This window comes from Eptatretus burgeri, chromosome 4 (genome assembly GCF_056783735.1).
Source record: "Eptatretus burgeri isolate ZD-2024b chromosome 4, Ebu_testis_v1, whole genome shotgun sequence".
Taxonomy (NCBI): Eukaryota; Metazoa; Chordata; class Myxini; order Myxiniformes; family Myxinidae; genus Eptatretus; species Eptatretus burgeri.
The window spans coordinates 109,992,911-110,013,127 of record NC_140964.1 but is presented as its reverse complement, the minus strand read 5'-3'; the positions used below and the strand labels follow the sequence as shown (position 1 = coordinate 110,013,127).

Sequence of the window (20,217 nt, the reverse complement as noted above, 5' to 3'; positions counted from 1 at the left end):
GAGAGAGAGACACAGAGAGAGACACAGAGAGAGACACAGAGAGAGACACAGAGAGAGACACAGAGAGAGACACAGAGAGAGAGAGAGAGAGAGAGAGAGAGAGAGAGAGAGACACAGAGAGAGAGAGAGAGAGAGAGAGAGAGAGAGAGAGAGAGAGAGAGAGAGAGAGAGAGAGAGAGAGAGAGAGAGAGACACAGAGAGAGAGAGAGAGAGACAGAGAGACAGAAAGACAGAGAGACAGAGAGACAGAAAGACAGAGAGACAGAGAGACAGAGAGACAGAGAGAGAGACACACACAGAGAGTGAGACACAGAGAGAGTGAGACAGAGAGAGAGACAGAGACACAGAGACAGAGACACAGAGACAGAGACAGAGACAGAGACACAGAGACAGAGACAGAGACAGAGACAGAGACAGAGACAGAGACAGAGACAGAGACAGAGACAGAGACAGAGACAGAGAGAGAGAGAGAGAGAGAGAGACAGACAGACAGACAGAGACAGGCATCTTCCTCTCTTTCATGGGAGACACTGGAAGGTAAGCTAAAACTTCCCGTCATCTAACTTGGCGGCAGGAAGGATAGGATTTTACTGAGAGAGCAGCCACGAACATTCCTGCCCTTTCAAGTACATCAGGCATGTATTATAGGTTGTACATCAATCAAGAATTCTGGGGGGGTGGTGCTAAACAGGAAGTGGAAGAGGAAGACTGAGTGGGGATTAAAGACAGAGGTGAAGAGTTGGGTGAAAAAAATATATAAATAAATAAATCATACATTATACATACTCATAAAATGGCAGGACCTCGAGCCAACCAGACGGAGGTATTTTTCAGCTTGTTATCTCTTGTAAAATGGCATTATAAAGGTGGGATGTGGAACGTTACCATGTATTCGATATCAAATGCCATGTGGGGTTCAACAGCGTGTTTACATGTTCAACAGCGTGTTTACATGTTCAACAGCGTGTTTACATGTTCAACAGCGTGTTTACGGGTTCAACAGCGTGTTTACATGTTCAACAGCGTGTTTACGGGTTCAACAGCGTGTTTACGGGTTCAACAGCGTGTTTACATGTTCAACAGCGTGTTTACGGGTTCAACAGCGTGTTTACGGGTTCAACAGCGTGTTTACATGTTCAACAGCGTGTTTACGGGTTCAACAGCACGTTTATGGGTTCAACAGCACGTTTATGGGTTCAACAGCACATTTACAGGCTCAACAGCGCGTTTACGGGTTCAACAGCGCGTTTACGGGTTCAACAGCGTGTTTATGGGTTCAACAGCGTGTTTATGGGTTCAACAGCGTGTTTATGGGTTCAACAGTGTGTTTACGGGTTCAACAGTGTGTTTATGGGTTCAACAGTGTGATTACGGGTTAAACAGTGTGTTTTTACGGATTCAACAGTGTGTTTATGGGTTCAACAGTGTGTTTATGGGTTCAACAGTGTGTTTATGGGTTCAACAGTGTGTTTATGGGTTCAACAGTGTGATTACGGGTTAAACAGTGTGTTTTTACGGATTCAACAGTGTGTTTATGGGTTCAACAGTGTGATCACGGGTTCAACAGTGTGTTTATGGGTTCAACAGTGTGATTACGGGTTAAACAGTGTGTTTTTACGGATTCAACAGTGTGTTTATGGGTTCAACAGTGTGATTACGGGTTCAACAGTGTGTTTACGGGTTCAACAGTGTGTTTACGGGTTCAACAGTGTGTTTACGGGTTCAACAGTGTGTTTACGGGTTCAACAGTGTGTTTACGGGTTCAACAGTGTGTTTACGGGTTCAACAGTGTGTTTATGGGTTCAACAGCGTGTTTATGGGTTCAACAGCGTGTTTATGGGTTCAACAGCGCGTTTACGGGTTCAACAGTGTGTTTATGGGTTCAACAGTGTGTTTACGGGTTCAACAGTGTGATTACGGGTTAAACAGTGTGTTTACGGGTTCAACAGTGTGTTTACGGGTTCAACAGTGTGTTTATGGGTTCATCAGTGTGTTTATGGGTTCAACAGTGTGATTACGGGTTCAACAGTGTGTTTACGGGTTCAACAGCGCGTTTACGGGTTCAACAGTGTCTTTATGGGTTCAACAGTGTGTTTATGGGTTCAACAGTGTGTTTATGGGTTCAACAGTGTGTTTATGGGTTCAACAGTGTGTTTATGGGTTCAACAGCGCGTTTACGGGTTCAACAGTGTGATTACGGGTTCACCACAATTTCAGAAATTACAAAGGAAAAAAATAAATAAAGAAGTAAATGCTTGCAAAAGAGACATGAGAACCAAGATCCCAGGACTTTTGACTCGAGCTGAACTGAAAATGAATGATAGCAAGTAATCTGAGAGAATCACATTTCTGCAAAATTTCTCGGCGCGAGACGACAGAGTTCTGAGACCCAAACTACAGAGCGTCATATATATATATATATATTTACAGGGCAGTAAAGTTGAGAGACTTTGTCAACCGCATATTCTCATTATTACAAACATGTTTGACAATGCCAAATTATTTCATGTTTAAAGTGCAACAGAAGTCAAAAATAGGAAACATATCACATTTTCAAGAAACACAGCCGTACCTGAAGCAGGCGGTCGCCAGCGCGCAGCCGTCCATCAGCCAACGCTGCCCCTCGAGGCAAGATGTGCTTGATGTAGATCGGGCCGAGGCCGCTCACAGGTGTGTCACGAGAGGTGATACTGAAGCCCAATCCCTCAGACCCTGAGCAAGAATATTAAAAACAAAAAACAAAAGAAAAACATTAGATATTGGGTTCGTAACCTCAAAGGTTAGTCACCGACAATGGGCGAGCAGAGAGTAAAGTCACAAAATACAAGAACAAATAGTTTTGGTTCTGGGTTCCTTCGCAGACAGATGCGATCCTCTCTGCTCTGAAAAGCTGAGGATACCCGTTCTGGAATCATCTTGTTTACACCACCTTCGGTGGTGCAGGTTATGTTTCCACCCCTGTCTGTCTGTCTGTCTGTCTGTGAACAGGATATCTCAAAAAGTTGTTGACAGATTCGGATGTGGACAGGTTGGTTGTGTGACGAGGACAAAACGATTGGATTTTGGTTCAGGTCTGGACCCGGCTGATCAGTGGGATACAAAACGTAAACTGTTCAGCTTGCCGGAGGTATGTGCTCTACCGAGGACCGTTCCAGTTTAAACAGTTTTTTTCCATCTAGAATGCCTTCATCAGGGCCAGATTTACCATGTGGGGGGCCGTGGGCACAATGATTGTGGGGGGCCCCCCAAATTTGGAGATTAATCAACAACTTAAATTATAACTGCTTTTTCATCAACAACTGAACTTATATCTATAGATTTGGCAGATCCTGATCAGGAATGATTTGGCATCTACAGTATGTTCACAAATTACAATTAAATCTGACAATATGACAAGATGGACAGATTGTTATTGATATGGCTGGTGACTTGTCTATGAGCTCATTCTAAAATCAAATCACAAAAATGCTGTTGCTGCAAGAGTAAGAGATAGAGACGGACTAATACAAGAAAATAACAAACGATGCACTGTCATTCATAATACTACGAACTTCGACTAAAAATCTTCTATCTTCTAAAAACCCTCGAGACAAGAGAAATCCGAAATGGTGATTAATAGCCGACTTCCAGCGACCGCAAATATACGGCAGTGTCATCCACATCAATGAACATACACGCGGAGCCTTAATCAATGGACAAGCTTCCTGCGCGACTTCACGGCAGCGAACTCGGATATGATACCGTTCTGTGGACCGTGGAAGAAACGGCTTGAAAAAGCCAAAGCTTGAAAAGGACCCTCCCAATAACGGATAATTTTGAAAAGATATCCTTACAAAGAGTTTACAATCTTCATTCACAGACAATAAAACTTTAGAAGCACATTTTCAAGGGATTTTCAAAATGTCATCGAAATTGTGGGGGGGCCCGGGGCCATGGCCCCACCTGGCCACCCCTAAATCCGGTAGTGGCCTTCATGCCAGATTTTGTGCAGAGTTTCTGTGCCCTTGTTCAGGTTCTGGATTTTTGGAGTCCGTTGCTGAGTTCCCCCCCCTCCCCTTTCTTCTTGTTCATCCATTCCCCTACTTGACGTACTTCCCCACTGTCAGTGCATTTCCTTTTCCAGCTGTCGTCTCACTCCCTTCCAGAGGCTCCATTTCTTCGAAACAAAATGCTCCAAACATCTTTTAGGATCTTGTAGTAAGTAGTAAGGTTTGTAAGGATTCAACAAAAATAAATACCGAAATGGAGAAAAGCAAGCATGCGGGTTTAAATCAAATACAACCAACCTCTGGTCTCTCAGTGAAAGCAAAGAGGTTGGGAGAGGCAGAGAAGGAGGGGGGGGGATAAGTGATTTGTGAATAAAATGGCCGCCCATGACCTTCTGTGCTCAAGGCATGTGGCAAGCATTCGGGACACATCTGAATTCAGAAAATTTGACATATGCAGTGAGAAAAAAAAAAAGTATTAAAAGCCCAAAAAAGGAGGGCACAGGAAATGAAGAATATAATTAAACTGTTGATAAAAGCATTGCTAAATCATAAAAAAGTAAATGGAAAGCAAAGCAAGAAATAAACTAGAGCCTCCGCCAGGCTGAACAGTTTACGTTGTGTATCCCACTGATAGGGCAGATCTGGATCCGGAGCTGCTGCAAAATCTAATCGGCTTGTTCTCGTCACCTAACCAACTCATCCACAAAGTTTTGACATTTCTCGTCCACAACTTTTTGAGATATCGTGCTCGACATCGCTTTTCACCCCCCATCTCTCAATGGCAAAGAATCACTGAAAAACATTCTTGTATCTGGAACCGGATCTTCGTTAAAATGGAATCAATTCTTCCTTGTCACACACCTAACCGGTCCAGCAAATTTCTTCCTAATCCATCCATAACTTTTTGAGACATCCTGCTCACCGACAGGTGGAGGAGGTAATTAAACGCAAAATGTAAAAGAAAAAAATTCCAAAAGGAACAACAAGAGAAGGAACTTCAAAAGCAAAAAAAAGGAAGAAGAAAAAGGTGGAAAGAGGAGATTGGGTTCTTGGGAATGAGGAGGTGGGGTGTCAGTTTGAACGAGGAGGAGGAGAGAGCGGGGGTGGGTAGAACAAGATGAGAGTTGGAATGCAGGCCGTAAAATGGGCAGGGTATTAGACAAAGACCACAAATTGTCCACGTGAAGCTTAATCCGTGAGTCTCCAAGACATGCCAACTGCGTGATGATGTCATTCTTGGCAGACTGTGGACAGTTTGCACTGACAAAGGAACCAAGAGAGGTGTTTAATCTAGAAAAACGACACTGCAGTTTGTAACGCTCTCCCACAGCCAAAGAAAACCTGCGCCCAGTGATTCACGCCAAAGACCACACAGACATTCATTTGTTTCACAAAGTACTAGTTCAATCATGTAAGATGCTGTACAGGCGACGGGAGCTCCAACCACATGGACTCGCATCGAGTGCACGACAAGATCACAACCAATCAGCAAAACCAACCGCCGACTCCCATCACTTCCATAAGATGTTACGACAGATTTCTGTCACTTTTACTGCATTAAATGACAAAAAAAATTATTAGCAGACGGGGCTTGGGGTGAACTGCTGCAAATACTGATTAAAATCGATATTATGTCAACTGACATCAACTGTACCACAGCTCAACATGTTTGCAGCCCCAGTGTTTCACATTTAACAGGCACAGAATGTCAGAGAGTATTTCAGGCTTGGAATGTAAAGCATGCAGTCTGTAATCCACCGACAGGATAATGTGCGAGTGATGTTAATGCTTCAATGAAAGACGGAAAGAGAAGGACAGAAAGAAAAAGAGACATCACGAAGAGACAGGCATGGAGAGAGACAGAGAGACAGAGAGAGGGACAAAGAGAGAGACACAGAGAGAGACAGAGAGAGAGAGACACAGAGAGAGAGAGAGAGAGAGAGTGAGAGAGAGAGAGAGAGAGAGAGAGAGACAGAGAGAGAGACAGAGAGAGAGAGAGACAGAGAGAGAGAGACAGAGAGAGACAGATTGACAAACAGGCAGGGAGAGGCAGTGAGACAGACAGAGACAGGAGCGACAGACACAGAGACAGAAAGAATGAAAGAGAGAAAAATCAAGAAAATGAAAGAGAGTAAGAGTGTATAAATAGCAAGGAAATGTGGACCGAACATTGAGAAGAAATCAGTGAGATGCAGACAAGTCAAGAAATTAAGGCTGTGCATGGAAGGTGGATCATCACTGGACATAAGAAATGAGGTGCAAAGGAAGTGAGATATTTTGATAACGAGTGCGAGGTCCTCATCCAAGGAAGTGTACTGCACGGAAGAGCAGAGTAGCACACCAAAAAAGAATGATCAGTCCTTGAAGGGAGCCAGGCTTGTGAAATCTTTAGAAAGCAAAACAAAATAATTCTCAAGTCCTCACTGATGATGACTTGGATGAAGTTTTCACACGTCATCAATCTAATTCCAAAGATACACAAGGACAAAGTCCAGAGTGAAGGCATTCAATTCCAGATAGTACGTCAAGTCCAAAGATAGTACGTCGAGTCCAAACATGGTACGTCGAGTCCAAACATGGTACGTGGAGTCCAAACATGGTACGTCGAGTCCAAACATGGTACGTAGAGTCCAAACATGGTACGTCGAGTCCAAAGATAGTACGTCGAGTCCAAAGATAGTACGTCGAGTCCAAAGATAGTACGTCGAGTCCAAAGATAATACGTCGAGTCCAAAGATAGTACGTCGAGTCCAAAGATAGTACCTTGAGTCCAAAGATAATACGTCGAGTCCAAAGATAGTACGTCGAGTCCAGAGATAGTACGTCGAGTGCAAAGATAGTACGTCGAGTCCAAAGATAGTACGTCGAGTCCAGAGATAGTACGTCGAGTCCAGAGATAGTACGTCGAGTCCAGAGATAGTACGTCGAGTCGAAAGATAGTACGTCGAGTCCAAAGATAATACGTCGAGTCCAAAGATAGTACGTCGAGTCCAAAGATAGTACGTCGAGTCCAAAGATAGTACGTCGAGTCCAAAGATAGTACGTCGAATCCAGAGATAGTACGTCGAGTCCAGAGATAGTACGTCGAGTCCAGAGATAGTACGTCGAGTCCAGAGATAGTACGTCGAGTCCAAAGATAGTACGTCGAGTCCAGAGATAGTACGTCGAATCCAGAGATAGTACGTCGAGTCCAGAGATAGTACGTCGAGTCCAGAGATAGTACGTCGAGTCCAGAGATAGTACGTCGAGTCCAAAGATAGTACGTCGAGTCCAAAGATAGTACGTCGAGTCCAAAGATAGTACGTCGAATCCAGAGATAGTACGTCGAGTCCAGAGATAGTACGTCGAGTCCAAAGATAGTACGTCGAGTCCAAAGATAGTACGTCGAATCCAGAGATAGTACGTCGAGTCCAGAGATAGTACGTCGAGTCCAGAGATAGTACGTCGAGTCCAGAGATAGTACGTCGAGTCCAGAGATAGTACGTCGAGTCCAGAGATAGTACGTCGAGTCCAAAGATAGTACGTCGAGTCCAGAGATAGTACGTCGAATCCAGAGATAGTACGTCGAGTCCAGAGATAGTACGTCGAGTCCAGAGATAGTACGTCGAGTCCAAAGATAGTACGTCGAGTCCAGAGATAGTACGTCGAGTCCAGAGATAGTACGTCGAGTCCAGAGATAGTACGTCGAGTCCAGAGATAGTACGTCGAGTCCAGAGATAGTACGTCGAGTCCAGAGTGAAGTTCTTTGTCATTTCAGGGAATGAGCAAGGGAAGGGCTTTGGGAAGAGGGATGGTTCATCGCTGAACTTCACCAGTGCACCATCCAAGGTTTCCCGCAGTCTTTGCGTCAGAACCACAACAACCTGCAGATGATCGACGGGAGAGATAAATGGCTCACTAAAGATTGTGACATGAAGGTCGTGTCCTGTCCAAATCGACATTGTGAGCCAGTATTTCAGGAGAAAAAACTTTTCACAACATTTTGAGTCATGCGTCAGTCTCACATCACGATCAAAGGAATGAGTCACAGCCACTGGGTTTAACGGACCTCACGCTACGGAGCCACCAGCAAATGAAAGAATCGCGTGCGTGGTGTGCGATGCTTTATAAAAGCTCTGACTCATTGAAATCCATGATCTTTTGTCAAAAATGCTGAAAGTAACCTTCAACAAACACAGTGTACTTTGCTTTTGCAGCTTTCTTTTGCACATTTTGTTGCTGAACAGTTGTTACATGACATGTGAACATGTCATTTATATCGGAGTCGATGAGCAAGATCTCAAACAGAGTTTGGGGAGTACAGAATGTTAGAGACTGCCAATTATTTTTGGAAAGTACACATGCTGAGGTTGATGAAAATGCTTGTTGGCAGCTATCTCGTTGCCATGGTGATAACCTCAACAAATATGCTCCAAAATATATAAATTATTTATACAACTTATTTGGAGAATTAAACGACCGATTCGAACATTCAATTACTTGTATTCTTGTACTATACATCCACTATGCCTGGTGTTGCCTTAATGGATAGAGTGATGGGGCTTGGGATCCGAGGGTCCTGAGTTCAAATCCTGCTCAGCTGTTGAATTAATACCAGGTGGGGTTGACTCAGCCTGTCATCCTTCCGAGGTTGGCAAAGTGAGTGCCAGCTTGCTGGTATCCTGTGTCGGAGTGACGACCGATCCAGGATTGTACCCAATAGCACAGGAGACTGCTTGGGCAGCACCAACGATATGCACAGTGTGGTCCCAAAGGATGGACGGATACATCCACAGTCTTCAAACACAAAAAAGTTTGTTGATGTTAAATATCACAACATTTACAATAAATTGCCATGTAGAAGCTGCACTTTTTTTTAAGAACGGGAAAAAATTTTTAAAAATCAAAAAAAATCAGGGATGTGGCAAACACACGGTGATGAAGTATTTTGGACGTATGACATGATGAAATTACCTGTTCGTAATGCTCAATCTCTCGTTTCCTTCACTCAGGTGCACATTGGAAGAACTTATAATCTGTAAGGCGATCACGATTTCATCAAGGAACCCGTCTCAGTAATAATTGTCCTTATTCCCTCACTTATCGTCGTGGACTGTGCGTGTTTTCAGTGTTTGCGTTCTCTGACCATTGGAGCACACATCCCATTTGAGAAAACCGTTGATGATCACCGTCAAAAAATACTGTCAACGACCGGGCGTCATCGTGTGCGTCCATCCAAAAGGTTGGATGGATGAAGAGGTCATCCAAGACTGGCTTTCGTGTCATGTGGGGCAGGCGTGATGGCAGACTTTCCTAAAGATGAAGCATTCTTGTCCTGAACACCTTCCTGCGTCACCAGACGGAGTGGATGAAGACGGCATTGCAGCACCAAGCTGGTGATGATCTCGGGCGGCATGACACCTCTTCTCCAACCTCAGAGTCCATCCAAAGTCTTTCACCTTTGCATCGTTTTCCGAAAGAGTAAAATCCTGTTTCTACCAATCAGTCTTAACAGTCCCGGCAAGTAAGCAGGATGGGATCTTCGAGTCAGTGGGTGGTGTTTCTGAGATTTGATGAATGTTTCTGAGTTTCGCTGGAATGCGTGGAATCTTTTGATTGCCAATTGGTAGGGTATGATGCTTTGAAACTGTTGATTCAGTCTCTGCAGTATGTTGCTCAGCCACCACCTGTGCAGCATGACGTGTACCCTTTCCATGGAGTGAGTCTTCAGTTATGTTGATATTGTCCGCAGCAAACAAAGAATTCCAGAGGAGAAAGATTTGAAGGTACTGGAACTTCTCCATTGTCTGCATAGTTCCTCAATTCTCTCTTCCCCCAATGCCGTGTCAATGCACCGCACTTGATCATGTTCAAACGGAAAACCAGTTACTGCATTAAAGTCATCAGGAGGAACCAGAATAAGTAAAGAGCAAAAATGGAGTCATCAGGAGGAACCTGGATGGGATTCGGGTTTCAGCTGTTACTCCACAACCCTCAAACCCATCAAGGTGCAGCTTTCGTGAGCCTTGCAGAAAACTTTCTGCAAGAATTCATCGGAGACAGATCGATAAAGAGAAATAAAGACCATAAGAGATTTTAAAACGGGAGTGACTGATTCGGTATGAAAGGGTTTTATTGTCTCTCTTTCTCAGTGAGAACTTCTTCCAGATCATCAGACTTTAGTTTGATTTGAGTAGACCTTGTCAGGAAGAGAAGTTGAGGTTTGTGTGAATCAAGTTGTGCAACGAACTCGATCATTCCAGGCATACGACATTTTCCAAGTCCATGCTTGAATTTTCTTTTGTAGTTTTGTACAAACCAGCTTCAGATCCAAACTCTGACATAAACTCACGAAACATCAAGTCGTAAGCCTGGTGTTGGCTTAGCAGTTAAGAGGACTGGCTTGGGACCTTAGAGTCCTGAGTTCAAGCCCCTGTGGACTGTTGAATTAACACCAGGTGAGGTTGACTCAACCTGTCATCCTTCCGAGGTCGGCAAAATAAATACCAGTTTACTAGGGTAAAAACCATATCGGGTAACCTGCGGAGGAGTGGCGACCCGTCCAGGACTGTACTCGTAGCCAATGAAACCGCCTCGGCAGCGCTATGTGCCTTTATGGCGCAAACGGAATGGTATTATTATTATTATTATTACAATATTACATGAAGTGGTGTGAATATGGCATCCTTTATCATTTGTACTTCCAGTTCGTTAACAAGTCTTGCCATACACACATCGGCAGGACCGTTCGAAGGAGGCTCTGCCCGAACTTTGCCTCTCCATGCGTATTCTATGTACCACACTGTAGATGGTGCCTGGCATCTGCGGCCATCAGATCACTTCTCCCCTCCAGTCTGCATCTCATGATATAATAATCATTCTGTACTAGCTTGAGGGTTTTCTCAGAGATGGCACTTGTCATTGTCAGGTTGGTCGCCTTTTGGGTGACTTTGTGACAAATGATAAACAGAATTTTGTTCAGTGGTCGTATTCCGTGTCTTTGCGCCAAGATGATTCGGTTCTTGTGGTTGTGACCTGGCTGTTGATTCCGGCGAGGGCATGGGCGGTTGCCGGTTTCTCTAAAACCTCTGTTGAAGCCATTTGAGATTTGTTGCATCGGTGAATTCAGCATAGGACTTTCTGTGATGGTGAAGATCATGTTCTCCCTGGAGCGTATCCAGCTTGATGGTTTGTAGGCTTTGAATAACATCTTGATTACCTGAATCCCTAAATTTTGAACGTTCGTGAACAGCATCTGTGATTTTTTTTTTTTTCCAATCCCTCGATGGCTTAAAAGGCTGACAGTTTCATACTTCTTATCCTGACAAATGATGCGCTTTTCTCAGTCTGTGGTGACATATCGGCTTCTGCTGCGAGACGGTAGAACAGCTGCAGGTTCCACTGTGACGTGTTTACATCACAAAACTGTTTTCCAATCAACAACATTCAATCTGTGGAGAAATTGCATGAATAGATTGGAGAAACGTGTGACACGTTTGGATGTTTCACTCAAGACACTCTTGATCGACGCAATGTATCCGACATCCTGTATCAAGATGTCGTGACCTTTGATCGCAAACAAATTTTTTTTATGTTTGAATCCGGCGGATAGAGAGTCGAGGAATCATTTAATTGAACGTTTGCATCGGTGATTTAGTCCTCCAAATAAATTTTGCAAAACATTTATAGATTTGAGGATTTTTTTTTTTTTTTTAGGCGATTGCCATGGCAACCATACATCCCCTCGAGGTCATTTTAAAAACTGCCAACAAGCAATCTTATAAACATAAGGATGTGTACTTTTCAAAAAAAATTGTTGGCAGTCTCTAACATGCGGACAAGCAGACACATCGCGGGCCAATTTTTCTCAGACATTGCCAATCGGCTCAAGTACAAATGATATTACATGATGATATTATTCCGAAGTGAAAATGTGCAGAAACTAGATAACTGTGTTTGACTATTGTATTTGCATTTTCTATCTTTCTTGGAAATCAAGTACCGAATGACACTCATCTTGGGTTCCACCATAAAAGCCCCAGAGTATCTTCTCAATTAAAAGACTAACTTTTTCCCACCGCTCAGCCCCGACTGTCCACTTACCTCGCTGCAGCTGTACCCTGAATTGCCGCCCAACACGTAATCCTGTGGCGACAAGCCCCAATAACTCCTCTCCCACTGTCCTTGCACCAGTCTGTATCCCCCCTTCTGAACACCAAGGCTCTAGACTGTGAGCCGGTCCTTCGAAGGCCAGGCCATTGCAGCTAAACAGCGAGGGGGTTCCTTCAGAAACTTCTACTATTCTGCGGTCATGTTTTCCATCCTGTCCATCACATGCCTCTGAGGAAGCCTGATGTATGGCAGGCCTGTAATGCTGACATTGTGGTACGCTGCAGTCATGTGCCGACGTGGGCTGTTGTGGGTTCTGTTGTCGATGCTGTAATGTTGATTGTTGCTGCCTCCACTCGTGATACAACGGTCCCCTGTCAATCCAATGGGTCGGGACAGCGTCGGCCGCAAGAGATGGCCTGTGCTGCGATGCATGGTTCCCCCAAGGAATGAGCGAAGCACCCTCGGCATTATGGCGATACCGCGAGCGCTGCTCAGCTGGCACAACAGCAAGACGCATCATGGACAACTGCATGGCTTGGCGGAACCAGTGCTGTGCCCTAAGAAACAAAAGAGGAACAGAGAAGCAAAAGCAAAGTCAGAGCATAAGTTTACTTTGATTTGATTCAAATGCACAGTGGAACCTCGGTTGTAGAGGCAACAACAAAATTGATTGTCTTGATAATGGAGTTGCAGGATTATGTCCAAGGCATTCAGTGAACTTGTGATTGTTCCATAAATGATTAATGTGAGGTCGCGATCAAACCGTTAATTAACTTGTCTTGTGTAGCATTGAAAACTTGAAGGTCTTTGAACAAACCTTCCTCCGTTCATGCGCAATAACTCTGGTCGTCATCTGTTCAATCTCGAACGAATGTACAAATGTGTTTCTTTTTTTATTATTTATTTATTTTTTTAACGATCACAATTATCAAAATGAAGCGGAAAACTAAATGGGCGGAAAAATAATAAAACAACAATGACCACAACCCTGACTACGTCGAAGAACAGACGCCACAACATCACCGGTTACAAGTTACTTTAATCCCAACAAGATGAAGACCACTCCATGGTCAAAACGTTGAACTTGAGCCTAGTCATAATCATAGTACTCACTAACCGGTGATGTTTATACGAAGTGTGTGTTCATATTTTTGTGCAGGTAGAATAATATTATTACCATCGCTGCCGAAGGTGAAGGAGGTTATGTTTTCACCCCTTTTCTGTCTGTTTCTGTCTGATTCTGTTTGTTGGGTCGCCGAAATAGGTGACCCTTATTGTCAGTAATTCTGTCTGTTTGTTTGGATGTTTGTTCGTTTGTCATCAGCATAATTGGTAGTAAACGTGGGCGGATTTTGACCAAACTCGGGTGGTAGGTACATCTTATGACCTGGTGCTTTGGAAATTGTGATGGTTGCTATGGACGCTTTGGTTCCCTAGCAACAACCGAAAAACCTTCAAAATCGGTACCGTTCACGCAAAATCAATTCCGAAAGCCATTATCCCACGTAGGGTTATGAAATTTGGCACGAATGATCTACAGGTGATGCTCTATCGAATATATTCCGGTTTTTATGATATATGGAATACTTTATCCGCAGCACCCCCGACAATTAGGGTATGCGCGAAAATTGGCAAAAATTGAAGGCCCCCTTGCGACCAGGTGAGTGCATCGATACGAATGAAACTTTGCAGGTTTATGGTACTCAATGAGTACTACAACTTTGCCTCAGGAAATATTGACCGATTTCACTTAGGTCAGGGGTCAAAGGTCAATTAGTGCAAAAATCGATAATATGCGACATCTGGAGGTGTCTTCGTGCCAAATGTTACTCCTCCTCGGGTTATGGTCGGATGGTCATGAAAATTCACACTAATCGTCTGGAATACATTGTGCACAAACGTTCGAGCCGGATTTTCGATTTAGATCTTTGTTCACCCACAGCACCCCCTCGAACTTTGGGGATTTCCGATTTCAAACCGCATTTTCGGTACTTTTCATTCAAATGGATACCGAGTAGTTATCAGTAGATGAACTGGATGAGATTTGATATGCATAATCTTAAGATGATTCCCTATCCGCTATATCACATCCATTTTGCTCTATATCTTATAGTTTCCATGCTCGGCGACCCATCGCCGCCTACCAGCTTGTCTGTTTGTTTGTCTGTTTGTGTACAGGATATCTCAAAAAGTTTTGGACGGATCCGGATTAAATTTTGTGGACAGGTTGGGTGCGTGACAAGGACGAACTGATTCGATTTTGGTGAAGATCCAAATCCAGATCTGGATACGAGAATTTTTTAATTTATTTTAGTGGTTCTTCACCATTGAGAGATCGGGCCAAAAACGATATACAACATGATATTTCAAAAATGTATTGGGCCCGATATGTTATCGTGGATCATGCATTACGTAGCGGGGGTATGAGCTCCACCGAGTGCCCTTCCAGTTTTATAATGTTCTCAACACATTAGGCTGTGCAATTAAATGATAGCAACCTTTACAACTTTCTCAAGCAAATGGATGAGCTTGCACTGATGTGGGACATTCAAAACGTTCAATGAACGAGATACTCACAATTATCCCAAAGACACAAAAATAAAATACAAGGCATGTAAATAAATAAACAAATTATGAATTTACTGACTAATCATGTAAACTGACAATTTGAATCTCGTGTGCGAGTATCTCATTCGTAGATATTTTATGACGCCCCTCGTATATCATACGTAGGACAAGGACAGATGGGAATGTCAAACAGGCAAACAGCTGTTACAGAGATTGGATGGAAACTCCACAGTTTCATTACTTTAAAAGTCAGGACTTAAAGAGACAAGAACAATTTGGAATTCGAATGTTAAACTGTTTATTCTGCTTCGATTCGCCGTGGAAAGTGAACCCTATGGTGTCGCGCGAGAGTCAGTGTTCAAAAGTGTAAGGGATATGGCGTTTTCATCCGTGAACACACCCCGACTCACAGTTCAAAAGTGACGTCACTAAGGTAGTATCCATTAATGGCGACAATGCAGTCACCGGGTCGGAGCAGATTTTCCCGCCGTGCCCGTCCTCCCTCTTCCGCCTGTCGCACGCATAGGCCCAACATCCTAGGAAACAAGTGAGTGCATTAAACAGAGAAACGGATTGTGGAGCAAGATACAAATGCAAAAGGGAAAAAGCAAGACCAGATGGAAAGGCAGACGGACACAAGCAAAGCGGATTGCAAGCAGCCTGTCAGATTGCAACAACACTCACTAGACCTATCTCGTGGGATCATGCCAATTGCCCTATACTGCCCATCATGTTCTTCGTCATGATGACAAAGTTACAAGGCATCGGTTCATGTTTCCTCGATCTCTCCGCCTAACGTCTGTGGGTCCGGTACAACAGCCTTATCTTGGAGGCATTCACCTAAGGCTTGCTGCTGCCTGCGGCTAAGGAAATGCCAATTACGTGAAATTGACCTGTGTGAAATGCCTTCACTCAAAAAGCAGGCAGAGGAAACCAAGGTAACTGAAGAAAATCTTCAATCTTGGTTGGGCCTGTGCTGAGCGAGTCACACAGAAACACAGAAATGGATGCAGCTGCCATGATGTCTTCAATCAATTCAATCGATAATAAAATACAAGCCTTTAACATGAAAACGACTTCACTCGAGTCCAACACAAAGGTTTGCTGGAACTTGTGAGGTTGCATTTTGGGGCTTGGCTGGGTCGTACCATCAAATGCACACACAATGAATGGGGTGCAGTGTGAAGAAGGGCAACCTAGGTGAGCCCAGAAGGCAATTGCAGTTTTACGAAAATCAGTGCACATAATAAGGCTTTGTCAGCAACCGATTATTCCCAGGCCCCAACGACAATGTCTGCATGCACTCTCCTCGATATGCCTGATTGTAATAACCCTAGGACGTTTGGTCGCGTAATCCGACAAGTGACCATTATTAATAGCGACAAACAGCTTCTAATCCCCATAGTTATGGCTCTTGCCCGCCAAGTCAGAGAAAAAAAAAAATGGCCAGCAAATGCTTATTAGGCCAATTAAAACTAATGAGCTGTGACTCCCACAGGGCCTGGTGGCAGGTGGGGGAAGGGATCAGTAACTGGGGGCAATTCAACGCAACTCCTCAGGAAATGCTCAACAAACCCTGGTTCTCATGTCACCCGAGCAGCTCCTGCCCCCAACCCCTCCACCTCCCGCTTTCACTCCTGTTCCCCACCTCCCTCTATTCTGTCAGCTTTTGTTAATGCAGTCCATCCATACAAGTGCTACAAAGTACAAATACCACAACCCCTGACAAAGTACTTATGTGAACAGATGTGAACGGCGTAAAGTTAGTCGGGTTTTAGATTGACAACGAACCCCGAATCGATTTCAGAATTGCAAGGTTCGGGTCAATAACTTGGAAAGATTGTCGACTTTTGAAATTCCGAGTACAAGACTATTCTTGTTGTTCTTCTTCTTTAATGGCAACAATTATTCCTACGTTCTTGTGTGGTTGGAAAATGTTGGCCCAAATCTTACACGAACCAACTTCCCTGGCCTGGCGCGTCACTAAGGAGTTGAGACATCAGGCTTTTATTTTGTAAAGTAGCATCCCCAAACAAGGTCCATTGTATGTGAGAAGTTAATGTAGACACCACCATGATCACATTCCTGCAACAATGTGAATGTAGAAATACCACCTTCACGCACCTTGTTTATACACACAAGAAGATTTCTGCTGCAGCAATAAACTAGTTTGAAATATTTGCAAGGACTTAAATTACTTTAACCTGAAATGCTTGAGAAAAAAAAAACTCCTGCAACATGATCTACTGCCTCTTGTCAAGCAGTGCAGTTGTAAAGGTCTCACAATCTCGACTCGCAGCTGAAAGTTTGGGAAACGGAAAACACAAGACCTTGGGCATGTCCCAACTCAAAGAGTGGTAAAACCTGTGGTGTTAATATTTCCTCCTGCCCAGTCTCAGTCTCAGTCTCCCTCCCTTTCTCTCTCCCACCCCTCCAAATAATAAAGGAAATGGCTTCCAAAACTTTCCACCAATATACATTTACATTACAGTATAGTCTAGCAAGTGGTCAAAATGGGAAGCATATATAGTGCTGGTATTTATTATGCAATCCCCACCAATATGCTCTACACACAACCCTCCCTTAACTCTCCTCCCATAAATATTCATTTCCAACTTTATACCTTTCCTTCCCTTCTCCTGCCAGAACTCCACCACCATACTTTCTTGATCTCTCCAACAATCCTCTCTTCACCTCCTCTACTCATTTTATTTTTTTCACTCGCACAGGCTACGCATTGCTGCTCAGGAGGAGTGGATGCGGTCGGAGGATACCTGATGCTGCCCAGCTGGGTGTGCTATTCCTGGCAGGGGTTTCGGATTGTGTTGGATATTGAAAAGCTCTGGAGTTATTGGCCTCATGTTGATTACCTTTTGTCTGTGGGTCGGTGGCAGCACTGGCTGACCAATCGTCTGCATATACACTTTATTGTGGCCTTTGGTAGCCTCAAAACGATGCCAAGGCCAACGTGTGGTAGCTTAAAACTTTGCCCAGATTCTGAAGTTCCGACACTCAAAATTCGGGGCCTCGAGATTTTATGCTTCAGCCATGAAAGAATAACATGCAAACACACAAACAATTGAAAATATTTACATAGATTTTAGCCCCCCTCCACACAAAAATAAATCGGAGTGAAGTTGATGGTGCATCATCACAAATCTCCACGCTTCCCACCTAAAGCAAAGTTGAAAGATGGCAAAAGGTTCCACCAGGAATAACCCAATATCAAATTCTGAGTTTAAAAGAAACTGATGTTTTGACCCCTGTGACCATATGTCCCCACACCTGGAGCATGAACCCAGGGGTCAAATACAAAAAAATTGTTACATATTTCCTGCATCCCCTCCCAATGTTGATGGCATATACAGTTTACTTTAAAAAAAAATTTAAATGTGCCCGTAACTCTTTTTTTTGGTATTTGACCTTTTGGCTCCACCCCAAAAATGACTGCTTTTGCACCCCATTGCCTTGTGGACTGTCGTGATCAAGGCCACCAAGTTTGGTGAATTTCTGCCCAACAGTTAAGGAGGAGACAGTATGACAGACGGACAGATTGATCGACCGACCGACTGATAGACAGACAGACAGAGACAACAATATTTGCTGTTTTTTTCGAAAAGCGTGGGGATAATAAGTAGCCACTTGACAATTGCCCAATTGAGTTTTTAGTAAAGATGCGATCGCCAGGTTCAAATCCCATTTTCTGTGTGCATTTTTTCATAATTTCCCTTAATGTTCATGCAATTCAGGTGAAAGTACACAAACATCTCCAAATGTCCATGTCCTACATGATATACAACAAGAAGCCTGTTCATGAGCCATAGACCACAGGTTCAAAATTAGAAGGGCACTTTGTAGAGTGTATACCTTCACCACGCAATGCCTGATTCAGTGGAACATATCATAAATTTTTTGAAGTATCATGCTATATAACGTGATTGGCTCCATCTCTCAATAGTGAAGAATCACTTTAAAAATTAAAAATTAAAAAATTAAAAAACTTCTCATATCCGGATCCAGATTATGCAGATTATGCAAAACAACAAATATGCAACTCCTCTTCAAATTTCAAGTCAATCGAAGAAAAATTGAAAATTTTAGAAATCCAGCTTGTTTACACAAACATCTCACCTTTACACAAACATCTCCAAATTCAAGTCAATTTCGGCCAAGGTTGACCTCAAAAATAATTGGTGGTTGAATTTGGTGACCGATATGCAAATCCTGTTCAAATTTCAAGGTAATCGGATGAAAATTAAGGATTTTAGAAATTTAACAAAGTTATTGACCTTTTAAGCTTTTGACCTCAAAAACAATAGGCGACTTGCTGATGACGATCTCTACCAGGTGGTGAAGTTTCGTGAAGATCGGTTTAAAATCGTGACCTGTCGGCGATTGACTGGCAAACAGAGACAGACAGAGAGCATAACGTACGCAACCAACCAACATACTGTACTTGGAAAATCTTCGATTTTCACAAGCAACAAACAATCACAGAGCATACAAACCAATATAATTGCGAATTTTCGATGTTGCAAAAAGCAAGAAAGATGTCGTGAAGAGCACAATACTTGCAAAATCCAAAAAACAAGTTTTGACCTTAAAAATAATTGGTTGTTGAATTCAGTGACCTGATATGCAACTCTTCCAATTTCAAGTGAATCAGAAGAAAATTGACAATTTCAGAAATTGGCCCAATGTTGACGTTTTGGCCTATGTTGACCTCAAAAATAATTGGTGGTTGAATTAATCCACTGAGCTGAGGTGCAAATCTTCAAATTTCAAGTCAATCTGATGAAAAATGATGATTTTAGAAATTCGACAAAGAAATTTGACCTTTGGCCCATGTTGACCTTTTGACCTCAAAATCAATAGGTTTCTTGCTTATGACCATCTCTACCATTTTGTTAAGTTTCGTGAAGATCGGTTTGAAATTGTGACCTGTAGGCGATGGACATACAGACAAGCAAAGAAGAAATACGTCACGAAGAGCACGACACTTAAAAAATCCCGAAAACAAATTTGACTACAAAAATAATTGGTGGTTGAATTCAGTGACCTGATGTGAATCCTCTTCAAATCTCAAGTCAATCAGATGAAAATTGAGGATGTTAGAAAAGCCACCGAAGTTGTTGACCTTTTGACCTCAAAAACAATAGGCTTCTCAGTTGAGACTATCTCTACAACTTGGTAAAGTTTCATGACTTTCGGTTTAGAATTGTGACATGTCGGTGATAAACAGAGACAAACAAACAGAAAAAGAGACAGAATAACAAAATTGACTGACCAATATTCTTGAAAAATATTCGATTTTGCAAGCAACAAGCAAGACGACGACGTCGTGCAGAGCACGATGCGTTTAAAAAAAAAACATAAAACAAATTTGACTTCAAAAATAAATGGTGGTAGTGATTTGACCTCAAAATTAAATTGACTTCAAAAAATAATAAAATAATAATTAATCAATGACCAAATATGCAACTCCTCTTCAAATTTCAAGTCAATTGGATGAAAATTGACAATTTCAGAAATCCGGGTGATGCTGAGCTTTTGGCCTCTGTGGACCTCA

General features: G+C 43.0%; 1 protein-coding gene across 3 annotated transcripts in view; it reads right to left on the bottom strand.

The window, feature by feature from the left end:
* LOC147028892 (partitioning defective 3 homolog) overlaps positions 1-20,217 on the bottom strand; it is a 336,652-nt gene that overhangs the window by 168,522 nt on the left and 147,913 nt on the right. For all 3 annotated transcript variants that reach the window (XM_085879726.1, XM_085879725.1, XM_085879727.1), the window contains 3 exons: positions 15,059-15,184; positions 12,072-12,637; positions 2,573-2,712 (listed from right to left, as the gene is read on the bottom strand). In XM_085879726.1, coding sequence (XP_085735852.1) covers positions 2,573-2,712; positions 12,072-12,637; positions 15,059-15,184 — 832 coding nt within the window. The remainder of the gene's footprint in view (positions 1-2,572; positions 2,713-12,071; positions 12,638-15,058; positions 15,185-20,217) is intronic.